We start from the raw sequence: 25083 nt of genomic DNA on the forward strand, positions 1-25083 counted from the left end.
TTTAAAAAAATTAAAGTTAGGTACTCCTTCACACAGTAAACTTAAGGGACTTCTTATCCCCAAAGGAAGCGTGGTCTGAAAATATGAAGAGGTTCCAAGAGTATTGGGATAAATTAATGGATGACAGATCTGGAATGGATTATGAAAGGAAGCCAACAATGTTCCGAGTCACAATCACAGGACTCTGAGCTGGAAGGAACCTTAGAACCATCTACTGTAATTCCTTCCATTGGTGTGCAAGGTGCTGAGATTAAAACCCAGTTCCTGCCATTCCAATGTCCCTGGGTAAAGGGCATGCTTCAGAGCCAGTAAGTCCAGGGTACACACTACTGTGTGACTCTGGGCAAGCTGAAATTAAAGATGATACACTTTCAAATTCTTCCATTGAAAAATAATATTAAAACTCATTATATATTCACTCAGACTACAAGCAGATGCTGCATTGGTAGAGAAAATGTCATTATACAAGTTACTTATGTCAATTAAATATATGTCTTATTAAAAAAAAAAAAAAAAAAAACCAACCCTGATAATTCACTTAAATAAATGCTTATTAAACACCTATTATTTCTTCTCATTGAGAGTTCTCTTCCTACACTCATGAAACCACAGGTCTCAATAAAAGCAAAAGAATGTAAAGAAATTCACCCTTGAAGGATGTTGATAGCAGAGGTATAGAGGGAAGCTGAAGGCCACCACAAGGAATTTCTTGGCGACTCTGCTGGGAGCCCGCAGCTACATCCATTTGTCATAAGCATACCATCTGACCAGTTCCCATCCCAAGCCTCACCTTGGTAGAAGATGCTCCTGTCCTTGTATGTGAAGAACCTGCCAGAAGCTTTCCACGAGTGAAGTTCTGGGGAGAGCTGGGGGGGAGGGATGTGCAGGTAGACAGCAAGAAGGGGGATGCCCAGGAGGCCCACCTGGACCCACCACTCCTTCATCCTGGGGGGAGACCAGAGACCCGGGGTGAGCCCCGAACTGAGGTGACCGCCCTTGGCACATCTCCCTACGAAGGCTGGGAGGAGGCTGACCATAGACCCAGGCAAGGAACAGCTCTGAAGCCTGTGGCAGGTAATGTATTTTTATTAATATACATGTATTATACATGTATTAATGTACTTTGCCTCTTCTATGCTGAGGTGAAACAGAGATCTGCCTTACTGGGCTATTTGTGGCTGCCTCTGAAAGCTTGATTTTAAAAATCCAAACAAACAAACCATTAACCTGCTTCAGAACCACTGTTCCTGAGCTAGTCCACCTAGTGAACCTCATTTTACAGATTGAGGAAACTGGGGCAAAGGAAATAAAGGCTAAATGACTTGTTCAAGGTCACAGAGACAGGAAAATTTAAACCCAGGCCATCTGACCCTAGAGTCTCTTTCTCCAATGTCAAGCTCCCAAGTGAGAAGAACCTATTTGCTTAAAGTAAAAGAACCAAATAGAAACATTTTTTTGAATCTTCTCAATTGTATTTTACCAAATCTTCCAAAGAGTTTAGTATTCTTTCCCCTTCAATTTACTTTATGAATTCATAAATCTCTCTTTCCATTCCCTCACACATCCCATTAACAGATAATATATTTGCTAAAAGGAAAAACATAAAAATGGTTGAATGACAGCTCCATGCCATATATTCAGGCCTTATATCGGCCATTCTCAAATCTTTCAGTCTGGGAACTCTTTTATATTCTTGAAAATTTTTGAGGCTCCCCAAAGAGCTTCTATGTGGATATAACTATCAATATTATCCTATTCAAAATTAAAACATACATTTTAAACTATTTATTAATTCATTTTAGGATATCAAATTCATTACAAGTAAACCTTAAAAATTGTTTTCATTAAAAACAATTGTATGTTCTCAAATTTAAAAAAATGAGAAGAGTATCATTGTTTTACATATTTTTGCAAATTTCTTGAAAGTCTGGCTTAACGGAACACAGCTGGATTCTGATAACTGTTTCTGACTTCAATCTATTGCAAAATGTGGTTTCAAATGAAGTACTTGAAGAAAATCTGGCCTCCTACAGCTATGTAGTTGGCGAAGAAGTATTTTAATAGACAAATGATATTTTAATGCTACTATGAAAACAATTATGATAACAACCCATGGAGGATTCTAAGCACCTCAGTATTTGATGACTACATTTTGAAAACCACTTCCCTATCACATTCCAATCAATCAACAAGCATTTAGTAAACATCTACTATGTACCAGGCACTATGCTAGAGGCTTGGGATACAAAGGCAAAAATTAATCTAGTCCTGATCTCAAGGAGTCTAGCCAGGGAAGAGGGAAGGGGGGAAGAAAGAGAAGGGAGAGAAAGAAGGAGGAAGGAAGGAAGGAAGGCAGGCAGAGGAGGAAGGAGGGAGAGAGGAAGAAAAGGAAGAGCAAGGAGAAAGAGGAAGGAAGGAAATTGAGAGAAGCATTTGAGGCTGAAAGAGATAAGAAAAAGTCTTATGTAAAGGTGATGTTTGAACTAATTGCTGAAGAAAACCCAGAATTCTGAGATAGAAGAGTTTGTGTTCTCCACCTAATTATTCATGCTATGATTTGAGAAAATATGACAAAAACAAGTTACTCAATTACAGAGTTGGCTGCTATTTATCCTAAGGTAAGCAGCTTTGAAGTTCCCTAGTGAATAACTAATCTCTAGGGGAGGTCTGGGCAGTGGATTACATAGTGACTGTCCTTTCTTTGCTGAAGTTTATGGAACTTGCTTGCTATTCACAGTGTTTCTTAGGACATCCCAAGGCAGAGCTCATACTCAGAACAATTCAAGAGAAAGTGATAAGTTGATCCATGCGCAGGAACCCAGTTCCTCTGACTGCTGAGTAAGCACAATGGATAGAGCATCGGGCCACAAATCAACACTGGACTGGACACTTAACTAGTTATGTGACTCTGAGACAAGTCACTTAACCCTATCTGTCTCAGTTTTCTCCTCTGTAAAAGGAGCTGGAGAAGGAAATGGCAAACACTCCAGTATCTCTGCCAAGAAAACCCCCGATGGAGTCCCAAAGAGTTAAACACTATGGCCATGTCAATGGGGTTAGGGATGGGAGTGGAAACCACAGAAACAAAAATAAAATTATCCCTGCTCCTTAGTCAAAAGCCTCAGAGAATAGCTCTGGTGTAATCATGAAACTGTCTTATTTTCCCCAATTTATAAGAAGGACAAAATTCACCCCAATACAAAAAAGCCAATCTACCTTATCATGTGAACCCCAAGAGAATCACTGGAAGTGGAAGAGAGAGGAGGGGAGGCCATGTTGTCACTATAATCACCTATCCCAGTGCTTAGTCATGTATGTTTGTGACTTCCCTATCAAAACTGAAAATGTCAGTTCCCTGAAGACAACCTCACATTGCCCCATTCTTTAGTGTTGCAACTCCTAACTACTAACTGACTGGTGTCTGCAGCAATCCTCCAAAGGGGAGAGAGCCAAAGGGATACAGCAGTCAGAGAAGAAGGAGGTGACCCACATTCTGCCCCCATTATTGACCTGACTTATGCAATGGACAGATATCTACCAGCCTCCAGGTCACTCTTCCTTCCATTCCAGGCTCTGCCAAATCAGCCCTTGATGACTTCACCATTGGCATTCCTGTGACCTCAATCACCCTGGTCCTCCGATTCATCAGCTTCTCGAACTCCCATGACCAACAGCTCCATTTTACCCCTCAGAGTGCTCAACCTAAAAACCTAACGACAACCTAAAACCATTCCTTCTTCCTGATCTTAAACTCCGAAATTCCTTCTCTATGGTTACAACTTCCTATAGCCATCACTCCCTAGGCCTCCTCTCTTTTCCACTAGTCTTCATTCATGCCTTCACCACAAGCTCCAGTTTCTCCATCTCTCCCTGTTCTTCCCACTCTACCCAGGTCCTTCCTTTTTTTTTTTTTTTTTAAATAATTCAATTATACACTGTTTTCTACCCTGGAACTCCCTAACTCTCTTACCCCCTTCTTCTTCCATTCATACTCTGCTAATCCTCACCCCTGAGTTACTTCCAGAATCCAAACCCAAGGTGGTAAACATGACTGGTATAACTTTATCACACAAGGAACAGACCCATCCTCTTCTAAAAAATTAATGTTATGTAATCTCAACTGCACTCCTTAACCCCCTTGGCAATTTTTTTTTTTTAATCTCTAGAGGACTCTCCTCGTATTGACTTCCAAATCGTTTCCACTTTCCTCTACCACCCCCCCCCCCAGAGGTTTACTGGGAAAAGCTAGTCCATCCATTGCAAAATCTCTCCTCTCCCTTATATTTTACCAGTCTTCTGCATTGCTCCAGTCTCTGAGAAAGAGCTGATCCTCTTACTTGCTTAAGGCTCTTAATTTTGCCTTTGATCCTATCTCCTCCTAAACTTTGCCTGATGGATCATTCTTTCCCACCCTACTTCCCAAATTCAATCTCCTCCTTCCCAGCTATCTACCAACCTACTCAGGGCTCATCTAACCTTTAAAAAGACTTTCCTAGCCTACCATCCCCCAAGCTATATGTCTCTCCCTCTGAAAGCTCACTTTTTAAAGATTACTAGTCGGAAACTTTCCTAAGGAATAGTCAGTACACCTCTTCACTCTTTCCCTTAGCTTCCACAGGTTTAATTAACATTTCTTCAAGTCAATTCCACTTATTACTGGGAAACCGTCTAATTGCTTTGATCCTCTGCTTCCTCATCCTTAATGCCAGGAGACAAACCTACCCAGATATCCCCCCCCACCTTAATGTGTTAAATGGAGCTCATTGCCCCAGCCTGCCCCCAGCCTTCTATTCCATTCCAGGCTCTGCCAAGTCAGCCTGTGATGGCTTCATATTGGCATTCTGTGGCCTCAAACACCCCGGTGCTCCAATTCATCAACTGCTTTAACTCCCATGACCCAGAGTGCTCACTCCTAAGACTTCACCCCCGCCCCAAACCATTCCTCCTCCAGTATCTTAATTCCTTCTCTGTGGTCACAATTCCCTCCACAGCCACTTCCATTTTCTACTTGTGGGTGCTATCAGCTCCCTGAGCCACCAGGTACCTTAGACTCTCCACTCTTCCCTGCCCCCCCCAGTCACGTTACCGAGTGCCATCAGCTCTACCACAAGGGCTCCTGAGTCTGTCTGCTTCTCCCCATGGCCACCACCTGGGTTCAAGTCTCCATAGCCTTTGGTCTAGAACATTGCTCTTGAGGTGGTTGGTTTGATTTTTGCTATTCGTTTTTGCCAGACCTCCGTAGGAAGGGCCCGTCTTCCGAAGTAGATAGCAACTTCTCTCCAAATTTCGGGTAGCCCGGAACTGAGCGCCGGGTTCCTTTGTCCCGGACCACACGGCTCACTTTTCTCGGGAGCCTCTCCAATGACTGACTGAACTCCAGGCCTGCCTCGCCCCTCCAATCGTCCCGCACAGTTATTTCCCTAAAGCACGGGTGGGGCCTCGGTAGCCCCCTCCCCTAGGAAAAGCCTTCCTCGGTTCCCATTTTCTCAGATAACCCTCACTTGCCCTTCCCCCCCTTTTCCCATTATAGGGATTCTGGGTCCCAGACAAACTCCATTCTGGTCATTCCTACAGTCAGGGAGGTGCGACTGTTACATTTTTCAATGTAAATATTTACAACTCGGAGCTGCCACAAGTCAGTGCCGGACTTAACTGTGTTGCTGATTGTCTAGACTAAAGAAGGCGAGGGGGAAATGGTAACAATGCAGATTAAATTTTTGAAAACTTCTTTCTTCCCAGAGCGCCAGCGGTAGTAGAAATCTGCCCGCACCCCTAAAGGACATTTCACTTTCCGCATCCTCTATCCCCCAGGCGACAGCCTCCCTCCCAACACCTGGGATGCGCTTCCCTTCTGGGTGCCGCCTCTCCCAAGGGTTCCCTCTGCGCTCCTGTTGGCGCTTCTTCCCGCCTCACACGGTCCCGTGTCTGCTTCTCGGTGACCATGTTCTACCCTCCCCTCCCGGAGGCAGAGGCGGCTTCCTTCTCACCGCGCACCTCCCAGCCTCCCGCCCCGGGAGGGACTTGTTAAGTATTTGAGGAATCAAACAAGCAGAATTCGGGTACACAGCCCACGCGGGCCCCGATCACAGGCATCGCTGTCCCGCACGAGTTACCACACGGTCTGGAACATTCTCGCGCCCTTTAGCCCCCCACATTCCGCGTCTCGCACACCCTCTGGCCCCGCCAGAGTTTAATGCCCGGAGCGCAGGTGTGTCATCCAGCTAGGAGGGCAGCCGTCCCAAACCGAGGGACGGGAAAGAAGAGGGAGGGAAAGAGAAGGGGAAGAGGGAGAGGAGGGGGGGGGGACAGAGAGCAAAGGGAGGGGGGCTAGATTGGGAATAAAAGACGGAAAGGAACAGAGGGAAATGGGAGCAGGCAGAGGGTGGGGAGCAGGGGGCTGACAGGGAGCAGGAGGTAAGGGGCAGGAGGAGGGGAGTAAAGGGAAGCAGGGAGACAGGAGCAGGGGGCTGAGAGAAGCAGGAGCAAGGGGAGGGGGTCAGAGGGCAGGGGGGAGGGGCAGGGGGCGGGCGGGCGGAGAGGGTCTGACAGGAAGAAGACGGGGGAGGGCATCAGGCTAGTCCCAGCCCCCTCGCTTTCCCGGGCCGTTTGGCTCCTGCAGGTGGCAGCGCCTTTAGGTCCGAGGGGCACTCGGGCCGGCCGACCCCGCGTGACGCCACACTCGGCTCGGCGCGCCCGCCTCCCCCATGCAGAAGCCCCGGTCTCCGTTGCCCACGGACCTCGGGCGCTAACGCTCCGGCCGAAGGGCGCCGAGACTCCCTCGGGCGATGGCCGCTCTCTGAGGGCCCGGCCTCCGTCTCTCATGCCACGGCCGCAGGAACATTCCGGAGCGCTCTCAGAGGGCTCCCGGCGGCCGTCCCCGTCCCTCCGCGCCGCTCACCTGAGCTCAGGTCCAGCCCCAGAGCCGAGCGCCGTCCATGCCCGGCCGGGCGCCGCCTGCGCACGCGCCGTCCGCGCCCCCAAAAAGCCGAAAAGCTCGTCCTCGGACTTTGTGCACAGTCCCGGGGCAAGAGCCCGGCGGAGCCACCGAGCTCCGGGCGGCGGGGATAGAGCGTCGCCGAGGCGGCCCCGCTCTCTCACCTCTCCCCCACCTGACGTGTTCTTCCTCCTTCGCGTCTCCGAACGACGACGCCACCTAGGGGCAATACGAGGCCACGGCATGCCTTCCCAGCACCCGTTGGAAAACTGGAGAGGACGATCGCTGAAAGCTGTCAAAGCTGAGGAGGAGTTAAGAGCTGGAAAGAACTGTGCTTTAAGGTCTGCAAAGCGCTTTACAGATACCAGTTTGTCCCCACGACAACCCAGGAGGCAGGCGCTACATCATCCCCACGCCACTGATGAATGCCCAGGGTTTCCCCCCTCTCCGCTTCCCCGGGCCCCCGCGGCGCTCACTGAGCCCAGCCCTTCATTTTACAGGAAAGGAGACGAGGAAGCCCAGCAGGCTGAAGCGGTTTCCCCCGTCACCTACACTAGCCAAAAGCTCACGCAAAATAACCGGGGGAGTGGGAGCCCGAGCCTTGCGACTTGTACGGCGGCGAGGCTCTCTTCGCAGCTTCTAGGTCTAAACCCCAAGCGTTGACTTCACTTTGAAAGGTGTGAGTATTCTAACTAGGACAAAAGGTGTTGAGTCTTGTAAACTTCATAGAGAAAATTCTGGAAAACCACAGTTACAAAATCAAAGTAGGCTAGAGAGAGCGGGGACCTTAGACTCCGTGTCCGGTGCTCTGCGCCGGGCCCCTCTTTTATGAATAAAAACTGGGGACCTGGAAAGTTAAGAACTTGTTCAAGATCTGCGTGTCCAGGTAAAGTCCAAGTCGGGAGCTCAAAACTCATCCTGACTCCAAATCTGCTGTCATTTCTAGTGTGTGGAGTTTTCTTCCAGCTCATCCCGCCTCGTGGAAACCCCAGCTCTCTTCCAGCCTCTGCTCAATTGCTACCTCCCATAATGGTTGGTTCTACTCACCAATCCCCTCCCCTTTTATTTTTACATTTGTTGCTGTACGTTTGTACCTCTTCTCACATCCCTGTGTGAACGTGAGTTCCTTCCCTGAGGGCAGCTATTATTTCATTTTTGGCTTTGTATTCCCAGCACTTGCACACGGTAGATACTTAATACTTAATGGATTTGGGATTTGCTTGGTCACACATCTACAAATGAAAAAGCAAGAAATTCAAACCCAATACTATGTGCCCAAATTATACCATGTTGTACAATATATACATATATACACAAATATATCATTTGGGCATGGAGAGAGAGAGAAGAAAGAGAAGGGAGGGAGAGACAGAAAAGAAAAGAAGGAGGAGAAAAAGGAGAAAAGAAGGAAGAGACGGAGGAGGAGGAAGAAAAGGAAGAGGAGGAGGAAAGAAGAAGATGAAGAAGAAAGGAAGGAGGAAGAAAGAGAAAAAGGAAGGAAGGAAGGAAGAAAAAGAAAGGAGAAAAAAGTAAGGAAGGAAGAAAAAGAAAGGAAGGACAGGAGGGAGAGAGAGAAAGAAGGAAAGAAAAAGGAAGGAAGAAAAAGAAAAGAAAGAAAAAAGATAGGAAGAAAAAGAAAAGAAAATATTCTTCAGATGTGGAGAGTAAGCTCCTCCAGGGCAGAGTCAGGTTTGTTTTTTCTATCTCCTAACTAATGCTTGCTAAAAGGTTTGAGTATTTTAGTAAGTAGAGTTGTTGCTGAATTATGTGATTTGTAGTAGCTTACTACTTCCTAGGAAGTGGGGGGATGACTATATACATACACACACACACACACACACACACACACACACATGGTCTGGGCTCCTCCCATTCCCACCCCGGATAACACTACTCTGGATCCTATTTTCCACAACGTAGGGTCATCGGTTTTCACACCTTGTAGGTATAGCAAAGAAGCATAATAATATCCGCAGTTTAAATTAAGATCTAACTAAATGTCATAATTATGGTGTGCATTAAATTTAATGCTAAAATGGTTTGGTGTAGAAGAAATAAGTCAACAAGCATTACGTACCAGTGCTGCAGAGAGAAAAAAATTGAAAGTCCCTGCTTTCAAAGAGCTGACCTTGGATCAGACGTGTATGAATGTATATGTGTATGTGTATTTTGTGTATAAATGCAAGGTGGATAGAATATGATACATACTAGCTATAGTATCGAGTAGTTTGCAAAGAACAAATTTGGAATCAGACTTGGAATTAGGACCTGACTGTGACTCCCTGCAGACGCTGGCCTTTGGCCAGCCCCTCACCTTTCCGAGCCGGGTTCTTCTTCGGAAAGTGAATAACTAACATTTGCACCCCCACTTCCCGGAGCTGTAGTGAGAAGCGCGCTGGAGACCTCTGACCTGAGAAAGGGCATTATTTCTGGATGTGAGATAGAAAATGGTTGCCGACAGCAAGGACGGTGCTGCAGTTCTAAGCATCCCCCAAACGCTTAGAGCTGTGAATTTGCACGGCCACTTAATATATTAACCCTTTAATCGGAAGAAGCTGATTTTTTTTAAAGAGAAAAAAATGTCCCTGCGTCTGGTATGTTCTAGGCGCCTTGTTTAAGGAAGGAGGATCAGTTGTTCTGAGCGTATCCTTCTCAACCAAAAAACAAAACCCCCCTTTTCTCTCTCCATCCCTCTTCCCGCGCGGATGAGACCGAGCAGTTGCTGCGTGGCAGCTACGCGGGCCCTACCACACAAAGCCGAGATCAGCACTGCACTCTCTGGGGCGGCGTCTCGCGTTGCCCCTGGCAACCATTGAGCGGCGTCTGGAGCTGAGCTGACCGCAAGCGTGAGCGGGAGTAAGCGGTGCCGCTGTTGGTCCGCGGGAGGATCCGGACCAATCAGAAGAAAGGTCATTGGAAGGCCGGTAGGGGAGGTTGGAGGTAGGAAGAGGAAAGTAGAGGCGGCAAAGGGGGAGGAGTTGGTAGCCGCTGGAACTCGGGGAGTCAATCCGTTGGAGGAAGATGTCTTCCCGAGGACACATTGGGGATCCTGAGGTAAGGGGGAAGTCCAGATGGTGAGAGGCCTGGGGCCCGCGGGCCGGGAGCAGGCTCCACGTGGGCTCCCCGGGACTTCCGCCGCTGGATAGGTTGGGGGGCTCCCCGAGAGCCGGGACGATGCGGCGGAACCCCGAATCCTGGGGAAGAGGTGGGGAGTGGGGGGAGAAGAGAGCGAGGGAAGGGAACCGAAGTGTGGGGACCGAGGGGAAGGAGGCAACTTATTCTATCCGAGAGTACTGGTTAGGAGACAAAGAAAAATGAGCCAGACCCTGCCCTCGAGGAGCTCAGGCTCTGCCGGGTGGGGAGGCGGAGTGAGACTCTGACTGCGAGAAAGCGACGGGAAAAAAGAAAGAAAAATGGAATTGCTGCGTGCACTTGCCTGCTGGGGGGCCGTTTGAGCTGAGCTGGAGGGGTCGGGTACCAGGAGCAGCGGAAGAACCCAGCTTGTCGGGAACAGCCGCGGGCCTGAGAGACGTGGGTGCCGGGACCACAGCCTGGAGCCCGAGGGATTGACCCGAGAAGGGGCGGCGTGGGCCTGCCCGCGCTTTTTGGGAATTCCGTGGGTGCAGAGATTACGGGAGGGGAGGGGGGGGATGGCCCGGCGGCGTGGAGACCCGCTAGGAGGGCTGTGAGGGCAGGGTTGGACATGGGAGCGCTTTCTGTTCAGGGGTCTTCCGGGTGGAGTAGGGGACCACCACAGAAGAACTAGCCTCCAGACGCTGGAAATGACAGCCCTGCCCAGTACGCCCTGCCTTTCCCGTTCACCTCAGTGCTCGAGCTTTTTTCTGTTCGAGGACCGGTGCTCATGCCTGGAAATTTGGAGCAGGCTGCTTTTACATTCTTTTTTTATGATCTGCCTGAAATTCTTTTTAAGGTGTCGTAGCTTTAAATGGATCCAATTTTAAATTGGCTCAATTCATTTTTCTGAGTGGATTTCATCAGAAAAAGTCTAGAAGGCTAGGTGAGAAACACTGGACAAGAAGGGAGATGCGGTTAAAATTTGTGGAAATGTAAATGTTTCACTGGGTGCCTACTGTTTTAAAGTGAGCAAATCCTTTTGGTCCTGTCCTGAAAGTTGGCAAATGACTGCCAAATCTTTTTATATTTGACGCATTTTTCGTATTCCTACTTCTAACCAACTTAACTTCCATCTCGTTATCACAGGCCCGGAACTGGCCTTATTGATTTCCCTTTATTGAAATAATCCCTCTACCAGTCCATTCTTTAAGGCAAACCAGTTCAATCTTCTTAAGTCACTGCTCTGATTGTTCCACTCCCTGATTCAGAAACTTCCCATTCCAGCAGAATTAAATCCAAACCCTTAGCCGACCTTTAGGATCCTCCACAATCTGATCCATTTCCAGTCACTTATTTCCTCCCATACCAAATTTTCATTTCAGCCAAACTGTCTTAAGCCTCCAGATATGAATTGCAAAATTCTCCCTTCCCTAGCTGACCTCCGGAGTGAGAACATGGCTACATGGATATATGGTACCTCTCCCTCTCCTCTCCCAAACGAAATTCCATCCCATAAAATGAGCATGGATGCCATTCATCTTGATCAACCTAGATATAAGTGAATTCTGTTGCCTCTGAATCTTTGTGATTAAGTATATCACGGAGAGGAGGCACAAAGCGAGTGACTATTTGAAGTCCCAAGAGTAATGAATGGGTTGTTAAAAACCAGGTGGAGGAAGGAAGGTTTCGAGGAGAGGAGGTAGTAATTGAGTTAGATTTTAAAGGATGAGTTGATAGGTAGGAATTGAGTAGATGAAATCTGGGGTGGGAAGGAGTATTCCAGGAAGAGGAATAACAATAATAATAGTAATAAATAAATTCAGCGGATAGCAGCACACTTAGGGGAGAAAGTGGAGTCACAGCGATAGTATGGAATGTGTAGAGGAGAATAATATGAAGATGAGTATCTTAGGGTAGTTTCAGGTTGTTTTGTTGTAGTTCTTGAATTCAAACAAGGCAAAGGAATTTTAATTTTATTTAGTATACAATCAAGGCCACTAAAGACTTTTCAGAAGAGAAATAACATGACCAGATCTGTGCATACAAAAAATCGTTTTGGCAGTATTATTGATTTCAAACAAAGAACTTTGGTTAGGTATAATCTAGAGAAGACTTCATGGAAGCGGTAGTTGTACCAAGCAATTGGAAGATACGTAAGATATGTGAAGAGATATGCAAAGATGACTATTTCCTGTTAAAAACACAAGTAGTCTTTAAATTATGGTTGATCAAGATTACAAGAGATGTTGTGATTTTAAAAAATAGTGTTGATTCCTAGAGTCTGGTAAACCTGAATTTTCAAGTTCTGCCTTTGACACTTTTACTGTGTGGCCCTAAGCAAATCATTTAGCCTCTTAGTATATACTAGACAACTCTCTAAGGTAGGTGTTATTAACCTTTTTTGCATCTTGAGCTTCTTAAGCGTTCTGGGGAACCTTTTGGACCCAGTCTCAGAATGCTGTTTTTAAATTAGCAATACTTGGGATTGCAAAAGAAAATCAGTTACATTCATTTATCACTTAGTTATCCTGTACAACTGTCCCATAAGACTTTCTCTTCAGCATCTTCTGCCAAACGGGACCTGCCTACTCAAAATCTTAGCTGTTATTTTCTCAACATTTTCATCCTCCTCTTTCCTGCCACAATCATTTTTCCATGAGCCTAATTAATGTGGCTTTTCTTTTCTTCCAGTTTCTGACCAAAAGGATTCCACAGAACCCAAAGTATCAGCATGTCAAGACTAGACTTGACACTGGTGAGTAAGGATTAGAACTTTGGAAAAGTCACAGTCAAATTAGTAAATCTGTTTAATGGCAGATAGTTATCTGGGCAGATAATTATTGGCAGGAGCTATTGAACTATAACTGGTATGAGTCACAGTTAGAACTTTCTGATCCAGGATATATGGTTTGTGGAGTAAGGATTTCTTTATTTTCAAAAGTTATAACTGCTTTATTCTTCCCATAAAGTAGACATGGGGTAGTACTTATATTGCTGTTTTAAGGAATGGAGAAACTGAGGCACCAAGAAGTTTCATAGTGTGCTCATTTAGTTGAAGAACTGAAAACAAAATCCAAGGATCTCATCAACTTTTCTGCTGTATATTTAACATTTATTCCCTTAAATTGGAAACACTGTGATATATATGTATGTATGTATTTACTTTTCAATCATTGAGTGTTTGCTGCTTGAAAGCATTCCATGTTATTAATATACTAATCATCCCATTGAGATAGTTTTTCTGATGGGTTACCTAGATTCTCTCCCAGCATCTTTTTCTGTGACTAAGGAAGAACAGTCTCACGGAGCTCAGATGTTCATTTAAATCTTTTTGTCTGGTTTTCCTCAGTGCTCAATTATGTACACAGTTCATTGTTTAAATGGATAGGTTTTGAATGAGATATACCATTGCAACATACAGCTTCTATCTTTAGCCAAGGAATTCAGTGCTTTGTAAATATTCAAAATCCCTGTTTGATGGAGAGATGACCAATATCCCTACTTGTAAATTAACTGGAAAATTGAGGCCCAGAGAATTGATGTCCCATTAGGAATCTTAGGAACAGGAGTTAAGACAAGAATTTCAAAGACAGAGGAATCCTAGCACCCTGGAACCCTGACTTCAAGTCTAGTATACTAGCTTCTAGGCTTGACTCCCTTTGCTGTTTTCTCCTTACCCAAATTTCTCTCACCCCATACTGTCAGCTCCTCTGTCTCCATCTATCTCCCTATGAACTATGACTAAGCTGCACTTCTGGGATTAACTTTTTTGTAAGGTATGCACCCTAATTAAAAACAATTCATTTACTCTGAGATACAACAGCATAATGGAGTTCTGTGCATCCAGAATTTTAAAGGTTGAAGTAAATTTTAGATGGATGTTTATATATATATATTTCAAGGTCATATATTTTCAGAGTTTTTCTTTTTCCTGGAAAAAAGTCTTAGAATTATGATTTTTAGGAGAGGAAATTTTCTTCTTTCCTTAGCTCAGAGCAAAAGTTTAATTCCATGACAATATTTGTGAAATTCTTCATTTTTTTGTAAAAGAGATACTAAGTACACATTAAACCCCTACATCTTTCCACGTGATGGTTTTTCTAACAAGCTATCTTTTCACCAGCTTGATTATATGTTGGGGGAAGTAGATGTAATTATTTGCTTAAAACTCAAGTTTGCTTTTGTTGTTTTTTCTTTAAAGTCAAAAAAATTAGAATGTCTTTAGTTTGAGTTTTTATATTACTTTGAATTTTGTGCCACACTGAAATGTGGATTTTGAGTACCAGAATGACCTGGCACCCCAGGTGTAAATAGATTTAATCTAGAATTTTAGAAGACTCTGCAGTCAGAGCAGTAGAAATAAGCACAAAGCTTAATGAACATTTCAAAATCCCACGCTAAATAGATGGGTCTTCAATTTTTTCTTAGAAACAGTGGGCGATTCAGAGTTAAACTCAAGAGGTTATGAATTCCGTGATGTTACCTCCTGTCTTCAACAAAATTATCTACTCCCGAAATCTTCAAAGACCTCAGTCTTCCTCCTGGGTAAAGGTTTATTTTTTCCCCCTCTGTATTTTTGAGTCTTCAGTTCATTGGAACTTAAATACTGATTCATAGATAAGGCCAGAAATCTCAGATTTATTTTGAGCTTCCAATTTTTTTTTTCTTATGTACTTCATAAGCCTAAGAGTGCATGTCATTGACTTTACAAGGTGGTGTCAGAGCATCATTAATTGGACTCAATTAGTCCCCAGTGAAGTTTTTTATGTTTGTTATCCAATTATCCTTCCAATGTTCTCATATTTTCTCTTAATTATTTTTCGTGGGTTCCTACTCTGACCAGAACTGCAGCCTCATTATTCATTCACTCATATAGTCTTTACTCACTATCTTTATCATTTTCTAATTTAGAATTTTTCTTGAGTTTTCTGTTTTCTATTGTCTTTCTTACTCAGCACTATACTTTCTTTATCTGCACACTGGCTTCTTTGTCTAAATATCTACTAACTGGAATTGATAAAGGATAACTGCTTTCTTTTTCTTGATTTCTATCCCTCCAAAACAGTGGACTTCTTTTCAGAGAAGGGAATAGAGCAATGTAAATATGTCTTAGTAACTGGCATTGTGCTAGTTATACCTTGCCTAGTATACTTCCTTATTTTATTAGTGAAATGCAAATGAAATATGTGTTATAATTATTTTTAGTAAAAAAAATCTAATAAGTTTTGTTAACTAAATACATCTAATAAATGAGAAACACCCTTGGCTGACTCAATGAAGAAATGACAATTTTTCTATTGATTTTAATTTAAAAATTTTGTCATTTGCCCTTTTCTCTTACATTGTAAATTTCTTTAAATGATGGACACCAGACAGGCCACAGGATACCTGTTAGTCTTCATGTTGGCAGTAATTCACTCTTTGTGAGCAATTTCTGAGTTTCCTCTTCTGCAAACTGAAGAAGTTAGGCCACTTGGTCTGTAAGGTCCCTTTTACCTCTAAAATACTTTGATAATCTGATTCTGTGTTTTATGTTCCTAGGCTATTTTAGAGCCATGTACAGAATTTATCATATTAAAATGCTATAAATGTATACTCTGCTTTAAAAAAGATATTAAAAAATTACCTTGTTTTTTGTTTGTTTTCTTGCATTATGAATGGAATTGTTGGCTTTACCAATAGTAATTTACATTTATAAAGTGCTGTAATGATTACAATCCTATGAAATATAGTGAAAGTATTCTTATTCATCCTCATTTCACTGATGCATAGAGGTTGACTTTGCTCACAACCACACAACTAGTTTGAGACCCAGAATTTGAATCTAATTCTCCTGATTCATATTCTCTTTGAATTATAACATATTGTCTCCGTAGTAAATTTCATTCATTGAACCAGATAGTCTATCATCAGATATTCAGTTACATGCTTATACAATGAGCACTGTGTAAGAATTAGGTAAGACATATTGTCATGGACCTTAAAGTCTAGTAGAGAAGATATGACATACATTAAACTATGAGAAAGTCCATAAGAAAGTACAGAGGAACACTTCTTTTTTCTGTTTGTTTTTTTTTTTTTTAATCTCTTCCATGGTTTTCCCCTTTTGCTTAGATTTTTTTTCTCCCAACATGATTCATAAAGCAATGTGTGTTAAAAAATAAATTAAAAATTTAATTTAATTAAAAAAAAGAAAGAAAGCACAGAGTATCATGTAAGGTCTGAATAGGCAAAGTTCTGGGAAGAATTGGGAAAGTCTTCAAAGAGAAGGGGGCATTTGGCTAGAAGCTGAAAGATAAAATTTCAGAACATGGAATGAAAATCAGGGAGGCCATTTTATTCATAGGAAAATGTCAAAGTATACAAGTTTGGGATAAAAGTTTGCCTGGAAGGTAGTGCCTTTGGAAGAGAGCATTAATGTGAGATAAGATTGGAAATATGGAGGGAAACCATATTATGAAGATTTTTGAATGCTAAGCCAAGGAGCTTCTCAAATAGGCAATAGGGAATCTTCAGAAAGTTTTGAGGAAGAGTAATGCTTAATAAAAGGAAATACTGTGAATCTTCTATGCCAAAGGAATATTAATCAGGCATTTGATGTTATATGTGTGCGTGTATGTGTTTTTGTTTTGTTTTTTAAGGGGGGGGGAATGAGGGACAACATAGCAGAAGGCTATTTATTGCAAAAATCCAAATGTGGGTGGTAGTACTGTATTAGGGTGACAGTGGTGGGAATAATGGGCAGGTGGTATGTATCTGAAATCAGAATAGTCAGAGTATACAAGACTTAATTGCAGAAGGAAAGGAATAGGAGAGTAAACACCTTCAAAAGTTTTGAAGGAGGGAAACTTTGTAACTAACTCTATCCCTAACAAATAGTAATGACAGAAGAAACTGTTTTGAGACTTAATTGACTTACATCCAGGCTAGAAATTCTTTAGGCATTTGGAAATGAAAACCTAGAACTTTGAAGAGAAATCCAGCCTAGAGACAGAGATTTGGAAGTCACCTGTGTAAAACAGTAAATAGTTGAAGCTTTGTGAGGGAATGGGATTGCCAGAAGAAAAACTGTTGTTGAAAGAGAAGATGGGGATAGAACCTTAGGGAACACCTGTATTAAAGGATATTATGAGCAAAGTGCTATTATAGGCACTGGAAAGAATTCAAAGATGAAACATGAAACTTCTCTCCAGCACTTAAGGAAGATGATCTACCTGGTTATATAGACAAAAATTGCTATAGATGTTCTGGAAAGGAAGTGATCATTTCCTTCCGAGGAGATTCAGAAAGTGCATTGTGATTAGGGGTGGTAAACAAAAGTCCAGTTAAAGGGAAGCATTTGTATAGAGGAGCAATAGGAGATTAATTGGAAAGGTATAGAGGGGCTAAATCATGGAAGCCTTGAATGTCAGGCTGGACAGGTTTGGGCTTTTTCCAATAGGCAGTAGTTTGGAGTAAGAGTAAAACCAAAGTGTTATTTCAGGAAGATTAATTTAATGACAGTGTAAAGAATAGCTAAGTGCAAGGGGAACTCAAGAAACTGGGAGACCAGTTAGGAGGAGACAACATACTGGTTTGGGCATGCGGGTCAGAAATATGAGTTGTTTGACAAAAACTTAGTTTAGAGATAATACTTTAGGAATGCCTCTCACAAAACAAGGCATATAACTATTAATATAAAACATCTGCCAATTTCATTAATAAAATGTACTAATCACAAAGCTTTTAAGTGAACTGTGAGCTGATATGATCAGCTGGACCCAAATCAATCAGCAGAAATGGAGAACAGCAGACTGGGGCCAGTCATACTTTGAGGTCATGTTAGCATAAATTCTTAACTGCTTAACCTCATTGAGCTTCAGTTTTCCTTATTTGTTAAATAAGAATATAATACTTAACTCACAGAGATCAAGTGACAATAGAGCATTTTATGAACCTTTCACTAATGTAAACTTCAGTTATTACTGTTATTACACTTATGAAAGAAGATAAAACCAGATTCCTTTTTTAGTCCTACGATTAAAATATCACACACATGTACTACCTTCCCATTTTGTCTTTCACCTCAGTACTGTTTCTGACATTCTATATTCTTGAGAGAATACCCATTTTTGGCCATTTTGCCCTTGATTTTGGTTTTTGGGTGGTGGGGGGATTTAACTCTCTTGACAGACTCCACTTCTGGTTTCCCCCGTGTCAAAAAACAGAACAACACTAATCCAACTCACAGGGTTGTTGTGAGGCTGCCACAAAGGATTGTAAAGATATTTTGTGAATTTTGAAGTATTATGTAAATGATCTGTGAAACTGTTTAACAATGATATAATAAAATTAATAAACATGAGACAATACAGCAATGGGTGTAAAACACTATGTAATTGGAAAATGCTTTATTAGTCATGTTATGGAAAGCTTTTATTTTCAATAATAAAAACTTTATGTGATCATATTCACTGTTGTTTTCTTTCTGTTTTTGTCCTGGGAGCTTAGAGCACAAAGTGGCCTTTAGCTACTGCTCGTGAGATAATGATTTTTGCCTGAAGCTACCTCACCACCGGGCTGGGCACATTTTCAAGTTTGTTTATATAAGACACTAAACTCTTTTACAAAGGTGATGCTCAATTTGGGAGAGAATTTAGTGAGCCAGATTAGAAACTCAGAGACTCTTGAGTTCTGATCCTGCTCCTGCTGCTTTTCATTATGTGACCCTGGGCAGTCACTTAATCCCTCCCCCTCCTGGTGTTTCAGTTTCCCCATTAATGAGTTCCTCAGTTAAAAGAAGCATCAAATTGTAACGTTTCTCCTCACAGCAGAATAGTATGGGATCCATAATTACAAATGGCTAAAATTCCCAATGTGCAGTGTGGTTCAAACAACTCTATATATGGAGTCAGAAGACTTGACTTCAAAACCTGGCCCTGCTTCTTAAACTGCCAACCTTGTGACTTTGGAGAAGTCCTGTAATCTTTCTGGGCTTCAGGTCATTTGTGAAGTGAGAGTAAGAAAACTGGATCTCTGAGGTCCTAACTTTATGATCCTCTTAAGGGATATTGTTTCTTCCCCTCAGTGTAGCAGTCAGTCTCATTTATCCTTGCCTTCAGTGGGATGGGGATCAGGAAGAAGTTTGTCTGGGAACAACTTTGAATTCCTTTGGAGTATTTTGTGCTTAGTGTGAAAGACCCAGAGAACACCAAAGTTAATTCTAGGACTGTTTTGGGGGAGGTTTAGACCTATTCCAGGGTGGACTCCTAAATATACTGGAAACTCCAGGGAACCACTAGAACCAACAGTATCTCTAAGGACCTTTGGAGTAGAAATGACTTGGATTGAGATCAGATTTTCCTGGATTGCTCTCAACTAATACTTATTCATCCCCTATAATCTCCCTGGCATAGACACCCTACCCTGAGCACCAGGACTAGTAGAACTTAGTGTAACACACCTAATAAAAGCTGATTTTAGATTATATTTTGTGAAATATCAATATGAAATATTAATGGTAACTGAAATAGAAGACTATTTTATGTATGTGTCTAATCTCCTGAATTTCAGAACAAAGATTATCTCTGTGCCTTTGGCTCAAACCTAAAGACTAATGACTAATTTAAAGGGATTCTTCAATGGAATAGTTACTACCATCTCAGAGATTTTATTTTTTTTTCTGAATTTGGTCTGGTTAGTCTTCAAAAGGTGTAAGTATAGTAAACTGTCCTTAGGTAAAAAGCTTTTTTCCCTTTCTATATAGCCCAATGTGGCAGAACTGACTTGAAGCAGATCCAATAAAAAATGACATCTGATTAAGAGTCCATCCATTTACCAGCACAATCCTGGCTGACCTACTTTTAATATTTGAAAACTTTCCAAACCACCTTGGCTAGAATTCCCTTCATACTGTAGACCCAAGACTCTTTACAGGGAACTGGATATGATCCACTGCAGTGGAAAACCTTGTTATTTCCAAGAAAATCCAGCCTTTCATGACTTGACAAGACTGTGTGTGGCTCCGATCACCACATTAGCCTGACTTCTAGAGAAAAGGAAAGAAAATAGGCAAAATGTCCAATGTTGATTGGATAGCCATGCAGATAATACCCTAGGCCTTCAAAGGGTGATAATGTCTTGTTCTTCTTGGTACATATTTCCCTAGAGAATGATTATAGAAGAATAGGCAACTTGGACTTTGCTGTTATGGAGTACACTGCCTAAGCAGTGGGTACCTTCCTTTTAATTTAGTCTTAGTTGACTCAAGCACTGAGAGGCTTTTAAATGACTGCATGAGGGCAGGGCCAAGTTCTGTACTTTATCTACTATAACATGTGGCTTCCCTATGGGCAACCCCCCCCCAAAAAAAACCTAATTGGGGGAGGGGGGGAGAAAGTAGATAAAATTTGTCTTTAATATACTGTAGGGAGATAATTCTAGAGGTTCTAAAATATTCACTGATTGTATATCTGTGGCCTAAACTATATTTTCCCAAAACATTTCTCTGCTTTTTAATGAACAAGATAATTCACAAGGAAAAAAAAAAAAGTTTACCTAGCTGAGCAAATTTGTCTATTTGTCCAGAAGTCCAGTGATAGTTGAAAAGACTTAGAATAGTTTTGTTTCTCCCTCTCTTATTCCAATGTATAATTTTCTTCCATAAAAAAATTATCCAAAATGTTTCTTCTCTTTTTATAGGTAGCAGTATGACCAAATACACCGAGAAACTAGAAGAGATTAAAAAAAGTAAGTAATACTGAAGATTTGAGGCAATTGAAGTTTTATAGTTGCCATTTTACTTTTTCATCCTTATAATCATGAATATTCACTTACCAAGGCTTATTGTCAGTTTTGGGGGCTAGAGATGAAAGATGGAAGGGGGTGAGGGTGGGGGAGGTGGATGTGGGTATGTGTGTGAGACAGACAAGTCTAAGATATAGAGAAAAGGGATAAAGATTGAAAGATATATAAAAATAGACAAACTAAATTTAAAGAGAGAAAATCTTAAGTGTTATATAGGGATAGAGATAGAGACTTAAAGAGAAAAAGAGGTAGACAAACTAAATTTACAGAAACCCAGAGAGAGAGAAACAGAGTCAAAGAGAAAAGGAAGGGATGGTAAAATCAGGGGGGAAAAGGGAAAGAGAAAGAAAAGTAGGGAGAAAGATGAGATGAGGAAGGAGAGAGAAATGAGAAACAGACTGGGAATCTTGGCATGTGCTTGGGGGTGCTTGGCGAGGGCCAAAGCAGTAGAAAGGTCCAAAGGGAGCTTGGAGACTCTGTCTTCTGCCTGTGTCACAGTCACTGCTCAATGACCAAGCCACACCTCTCTGATTATCTTGAATAAAATGTCAGCCTATAAAATTGGGGCCTTGCAGCTCAAGACCTGCTGGTCTTTTTAAAAATTCTTTAGGGGGAAGTTCATGTCAAGAAGTAGGTTATGCCCTTATGGAATGAGTTCTAGCATGGTAGCAGAACTGCCTAAGACTGCCTTAGCAGTTTTAAGGAAATTAACTCTTTTCTATCCGTTTCTCCATATTTTAAAGAAGGATTATAATCATTTATGTGATTTTTAAAAAATATGGCAAACTATGAAATATGACTGAAGTACTTTGAAATCCCTTAAGATAATAGTATTTGCTTTTAATTCTGGGTTTAGTTTTCCTCTGAGAACATGTCCAGCTTCTGTTTTTATTATTATTGTGCAAAAAGCAAGATACTGCCTAGTACATTAAACAGGATTATAATTTTTCATACTGGGTATAACATTCTTAAACAATCTGATACACCAGGATTACAAGTAACACAGAGGGGCAGCTAGGTGGCGCAGTGGATAAAGCACCAGCCTTGAATTCAGGAGGACCCGAGTTCAAATGTGGTCTCAGACACTTAATACTTCCCAGCTGTGTGACCCTGGGCAAGTCACTTAACCCCAGCCTCAAAAAAACAACAAAAAAAAAACAACCAAGTAACACAGAAATTAAGAGGCAGGTGGCAGCTTTTTGCTTCCCAAATTAGACATAGCCAGGTAGAAACACTGAAGTATTTATAATGTAGAGTAATAGCTAAACAAAGCAGAGAAATGCCTTGAAAGAAAAGCCCCACTCTCTCCCCCACTCTATCATTGATGGTCTGGCTAGATCCATCTTTATCCTTGATAGAAAAATAGAATTGGATCTCAAAAAATAAAGTTGGTGTATTTTTTTCTTGACAAAAACCTCTAGATTTGAACATTCTATTCTGTTTCTGTACTTTGCGAACTACCAGTGACTTGGCTAAACTGGGCACTGGATGAAGCCTTGAGAGAAGCTTGACTTGCCCTTCAGCTTTGCATTTTGAAGTGGGAAGCACCTGGGATCACAGGACCTGAGTTTGAATCCCAACTCTGCCACTCAGTACTCACACAAGTAAACTGACAAACTTCTCTGAACCTGTTTCCTCCTCTGTAGAAAGAAAGGCTTGAGCCTCTAAAGTTCCTTCTAGCTCTCTGGTGTCTCTCTTTTCTTGTTCTCTCTCTACATACACACATACACACACACCCCCATATTATATATGTATGTTTGTATGTATGTGTATGTGTATATATCAAATTATAATTTTAAAACACAATTCCTAGAAACAACAGGAAGAAAAGCATTGCATAATTTATAAAAAGAATGGTTCATTCACAAAGGGAAAATTTTTCTGTCTTTTCCTGGGGAAAAAAAAATTCATATAAATGCCTTAAATTATACACACACACACACTCACTCTCTTTATTTTACCAGTACCTTCACTAAAATTTATTGGGTATAATACAACTGCATCTCTCCTCTCTCCCACTTTAAAAAAAAATTTTTTTGATATTAATTGCTTTTATTTTTACCTTGCACAGATACATGCCTAGAGTGCAGTCATTTTTATAGTTTTGTATACAGTCTGCTTTTTCTTTAAGGGCTATGGTTAAGGCCAGAATTTAAAAGACTGCTTTTACTAAGAACAACATCTCAAATGATTCAACTTTTCCAAATCTCTTTTACTTACCCTTGTTTTCTTTTGCTCGTGGATTTAAAGTAGATCAAACAATGTCTCTGTAGCTTGTAGTCTCTGATCCTCTAGTCCATTAGAAATACTTCATTGTAGACTTTGGGGAGAAGATACTCAATTCCATATCGAAATCTTATCTTCACAAGAATTTTTACTTCTGTCTAGATTGCTTAAATCTCTATAAAAATGACATTTCATTTGAAAGTGTTGTGACAGCATTGTGTCTTTTGTAACAAAGTTTTAAATGGAAATCATATTCCCAAAGAAATACCTTTGGAAACGAGTACTTGAAGATAACTTCCTTCACTTTTCCTCTTTAGAGTTATGGGGTTTCCTTTTAGCAAGACAGGAGGTAAATATCACCTTGTTCCACACCGCTTAGTGCCAATTACCTGACTAGAATTACTTTAAAATCTGTTCTTGGAACTAAGTCTAGGAAGATGTTTCCTTCACTTTCCCGTTAGAGTTGGAGGTTTTCTTTTGAGTAGAAAGGGAGGAGAATATTACCCAATTCACAACATTGTGAACTAATCGTTTGACTCAGATTATTTGAAATGCCATGTCTTTCTGTTACTATCTCGACCACAAATCCTTTGATTTCAGCCTTCCACTGTGAGTCTTAATTTCCCTTTCCTAATAGCCAACTCAAATTGAACACTCTAAGCACAGAAAATACTTTGTCATCTGAATACTGTCAACTGTACCTGGGAAAAATAAAGACTTTGTGTCTATTGGCTATGTGAAAGCCTAGCCTTGATTTCTCATGGATAGATGACACTGGTTGGATACCGTATGAAACACCCCAGACAATCAATCCCCTGTGCTTCCAGTAACTTGAGAGTAGCAGACTTAGAATGTGAACTTATTGGAAAATCAAAACTTGATATGTTATCTAAAAGTGGGATTATCTGTCTTCAACACAGAGTTTTGAGAGAAGCCACATTAGTAGCAGGTCCATTTTTAAAGCTGTGTACGCTCTTGGAAGGACGGACTGTTGGGGCTTTTCAAGTTATAGTTGTTCTTTAATTTTAAATTTGCTGTAAATAATTAAGCTTGAGCTTATAGCTGAGTAATAATGTCAGAAAGTCCAAATGGCGGGTGTCCTTCTAAACCAGAACCAGGTATGTGACCAGGATGCAATAAGTGGCTTTTAAAAAAATTCTTTCTTTTTCTGAGGCTTATGCCAAACATTGAGGAATGGATCACAGAATCTGTTTTCTTGTTGACAGCAGTCACTATTTTACTTAAAGACAATTTCAGGATTTTGTCCTTTGGATTTAGGATGTAAAGGAGAGTAGAGGAAGCATTTCAAAACTATTTACCATTCTAGAAGAGCATCACTATTGCCACAGTGCACCTAATTTAAAGCTCTGGTGACTTTGACTTTCTTTGCATATTGATTTCAATACTAAGACTTACCTCAGTGATTTTCAGAGTCTGTGGGGATGGATTAGTAGAATGCTGTGTGTTTGTTAAATTGGATTTTTTTTTAAAAGGCCCAGACTTTTGGATCTATGTTCTAGCAAGAAATCAAAGTTTTTTAGTCAGGTTGTTGCATCAAAAAGAGGCTATGCTTTAATTTTTTAGTCTATTATTTGGGAAACTTAAGTTGAAGAAGCAATTGTTTCATTAGGGTATTTGAATACCAGGGAACTCTAGTTTCTAATAAGAAATAACCTTGAGATTTTAGTAGAAATCTGAATAATGTCAGTTTTTGGCTGTTGGCCTTATAACTTTCTATCCAAGGTAAGTATTCTGTTTTGCATATTGTTAGACCAAAGCTAACTTCCAACAAAATAATAGTACTATCTGTGCTAGGTTTTTAAACTTCTCCCTGGGAAGCATTAGTAATTCCAGTATATAATCTTAAATAGGTTTAATCCTTCTTTACCACTATATACCTTGAATTGATGCACCATTTGTGAGCCAGTCAAAAATAGCAATTGTTCAGTTAGTTGATTTTGAGTAATTCTCCAATCTTGTCTAAGGAGTCATTATGGCCAATTAAAAAAATTTAAGAATGAGGAAGAATTTAATATTAACTTGCAGGGATGGCCATGGTCATC

At 41.4% G+C, this 25083-nt stretch overlaps 2 protein-coding genes across 17 annotated transcripts in view; one reads left to right on the forward strand and one right to left on the reverse strand.

Annotated features, from left to right (window-relative positions):
- Positions 1-7919, reverse strand: part of MEST (mesoderm specific transcript) — a 26076-nt gene extending 18157 nt beyond the window's left edge. The window contains exons 1-2 of one of the 11 annotated variants that reach the window (XR_012482758.1): positions 6899-7230; positions 791-945 (exon numbers count right to left, since the gene is read on the reverse strand). Coding sequence is in view for 10 of the 11 variants with exons in the window: in XM_074271132.1 (XP_074127233.1) it covers positions 791-945; positions 6899-7179 (436 nt within the window). In the remaining variant the exon portion in view is untranslated. Of the gene's footprint in view, positions 1-790; positions 946-5086; positions 5308-5994; positions 6241-6737; positions 7237-7720 lie in introns of those variants that run through there. The other 10 variants (XM_074271133.1, XM_074271132.1, XM_074271131.1 and 7 more) reach the window with 10 other exon arrangements.
- Positions 7405-25083, forward strand: part of CEP41 (centrosomal protein 41) — a 27458-nt gene continuing 9779 nt past the window's right edge. Inside the window, exons 1-4 of one of the 6 annotated variants that reach the window (XM_074271128.1) lie at positions 7405-7613; positions 12701-12764; positions 14438-14554; positions 20690-20737. In XM_074271128.1, coding sequence (XP_074127229.1) covers positions 20698-20737 — 40 coding nt within the window. In that variant the 5' untranslated portion in view covers positions 7405-7613; positions 12701-12764; positions 14438-14554; positions 20690-20697. Of the gene's footprint in view, positions 7614-9707; positions 9989-12700; positions 12765-14437; positions 14555-20689; positions 20738-25083 lie in introns of those variants that run through there. The other 5 variants (XM_074271127.1, XM_074271125.1, XM_074271126.1 and 2 more) reach the window with 5 other exon arrangements.

This window comes from Sminthopsis crassicaudata, chromosome 5 (assembly GCF_048593235.1).
Source record: "Sminthopsis crassicaudata isolate SCR6 chromosome 5, ASM4859323v1, whole genome shotgun sequence".
NCBI lineage: Eukaryota > Metazoa > Chordata > Mammalia > Dasyuromorphia > Dasyuridae > Sminthopsis > Sminthopsis crassicaudata.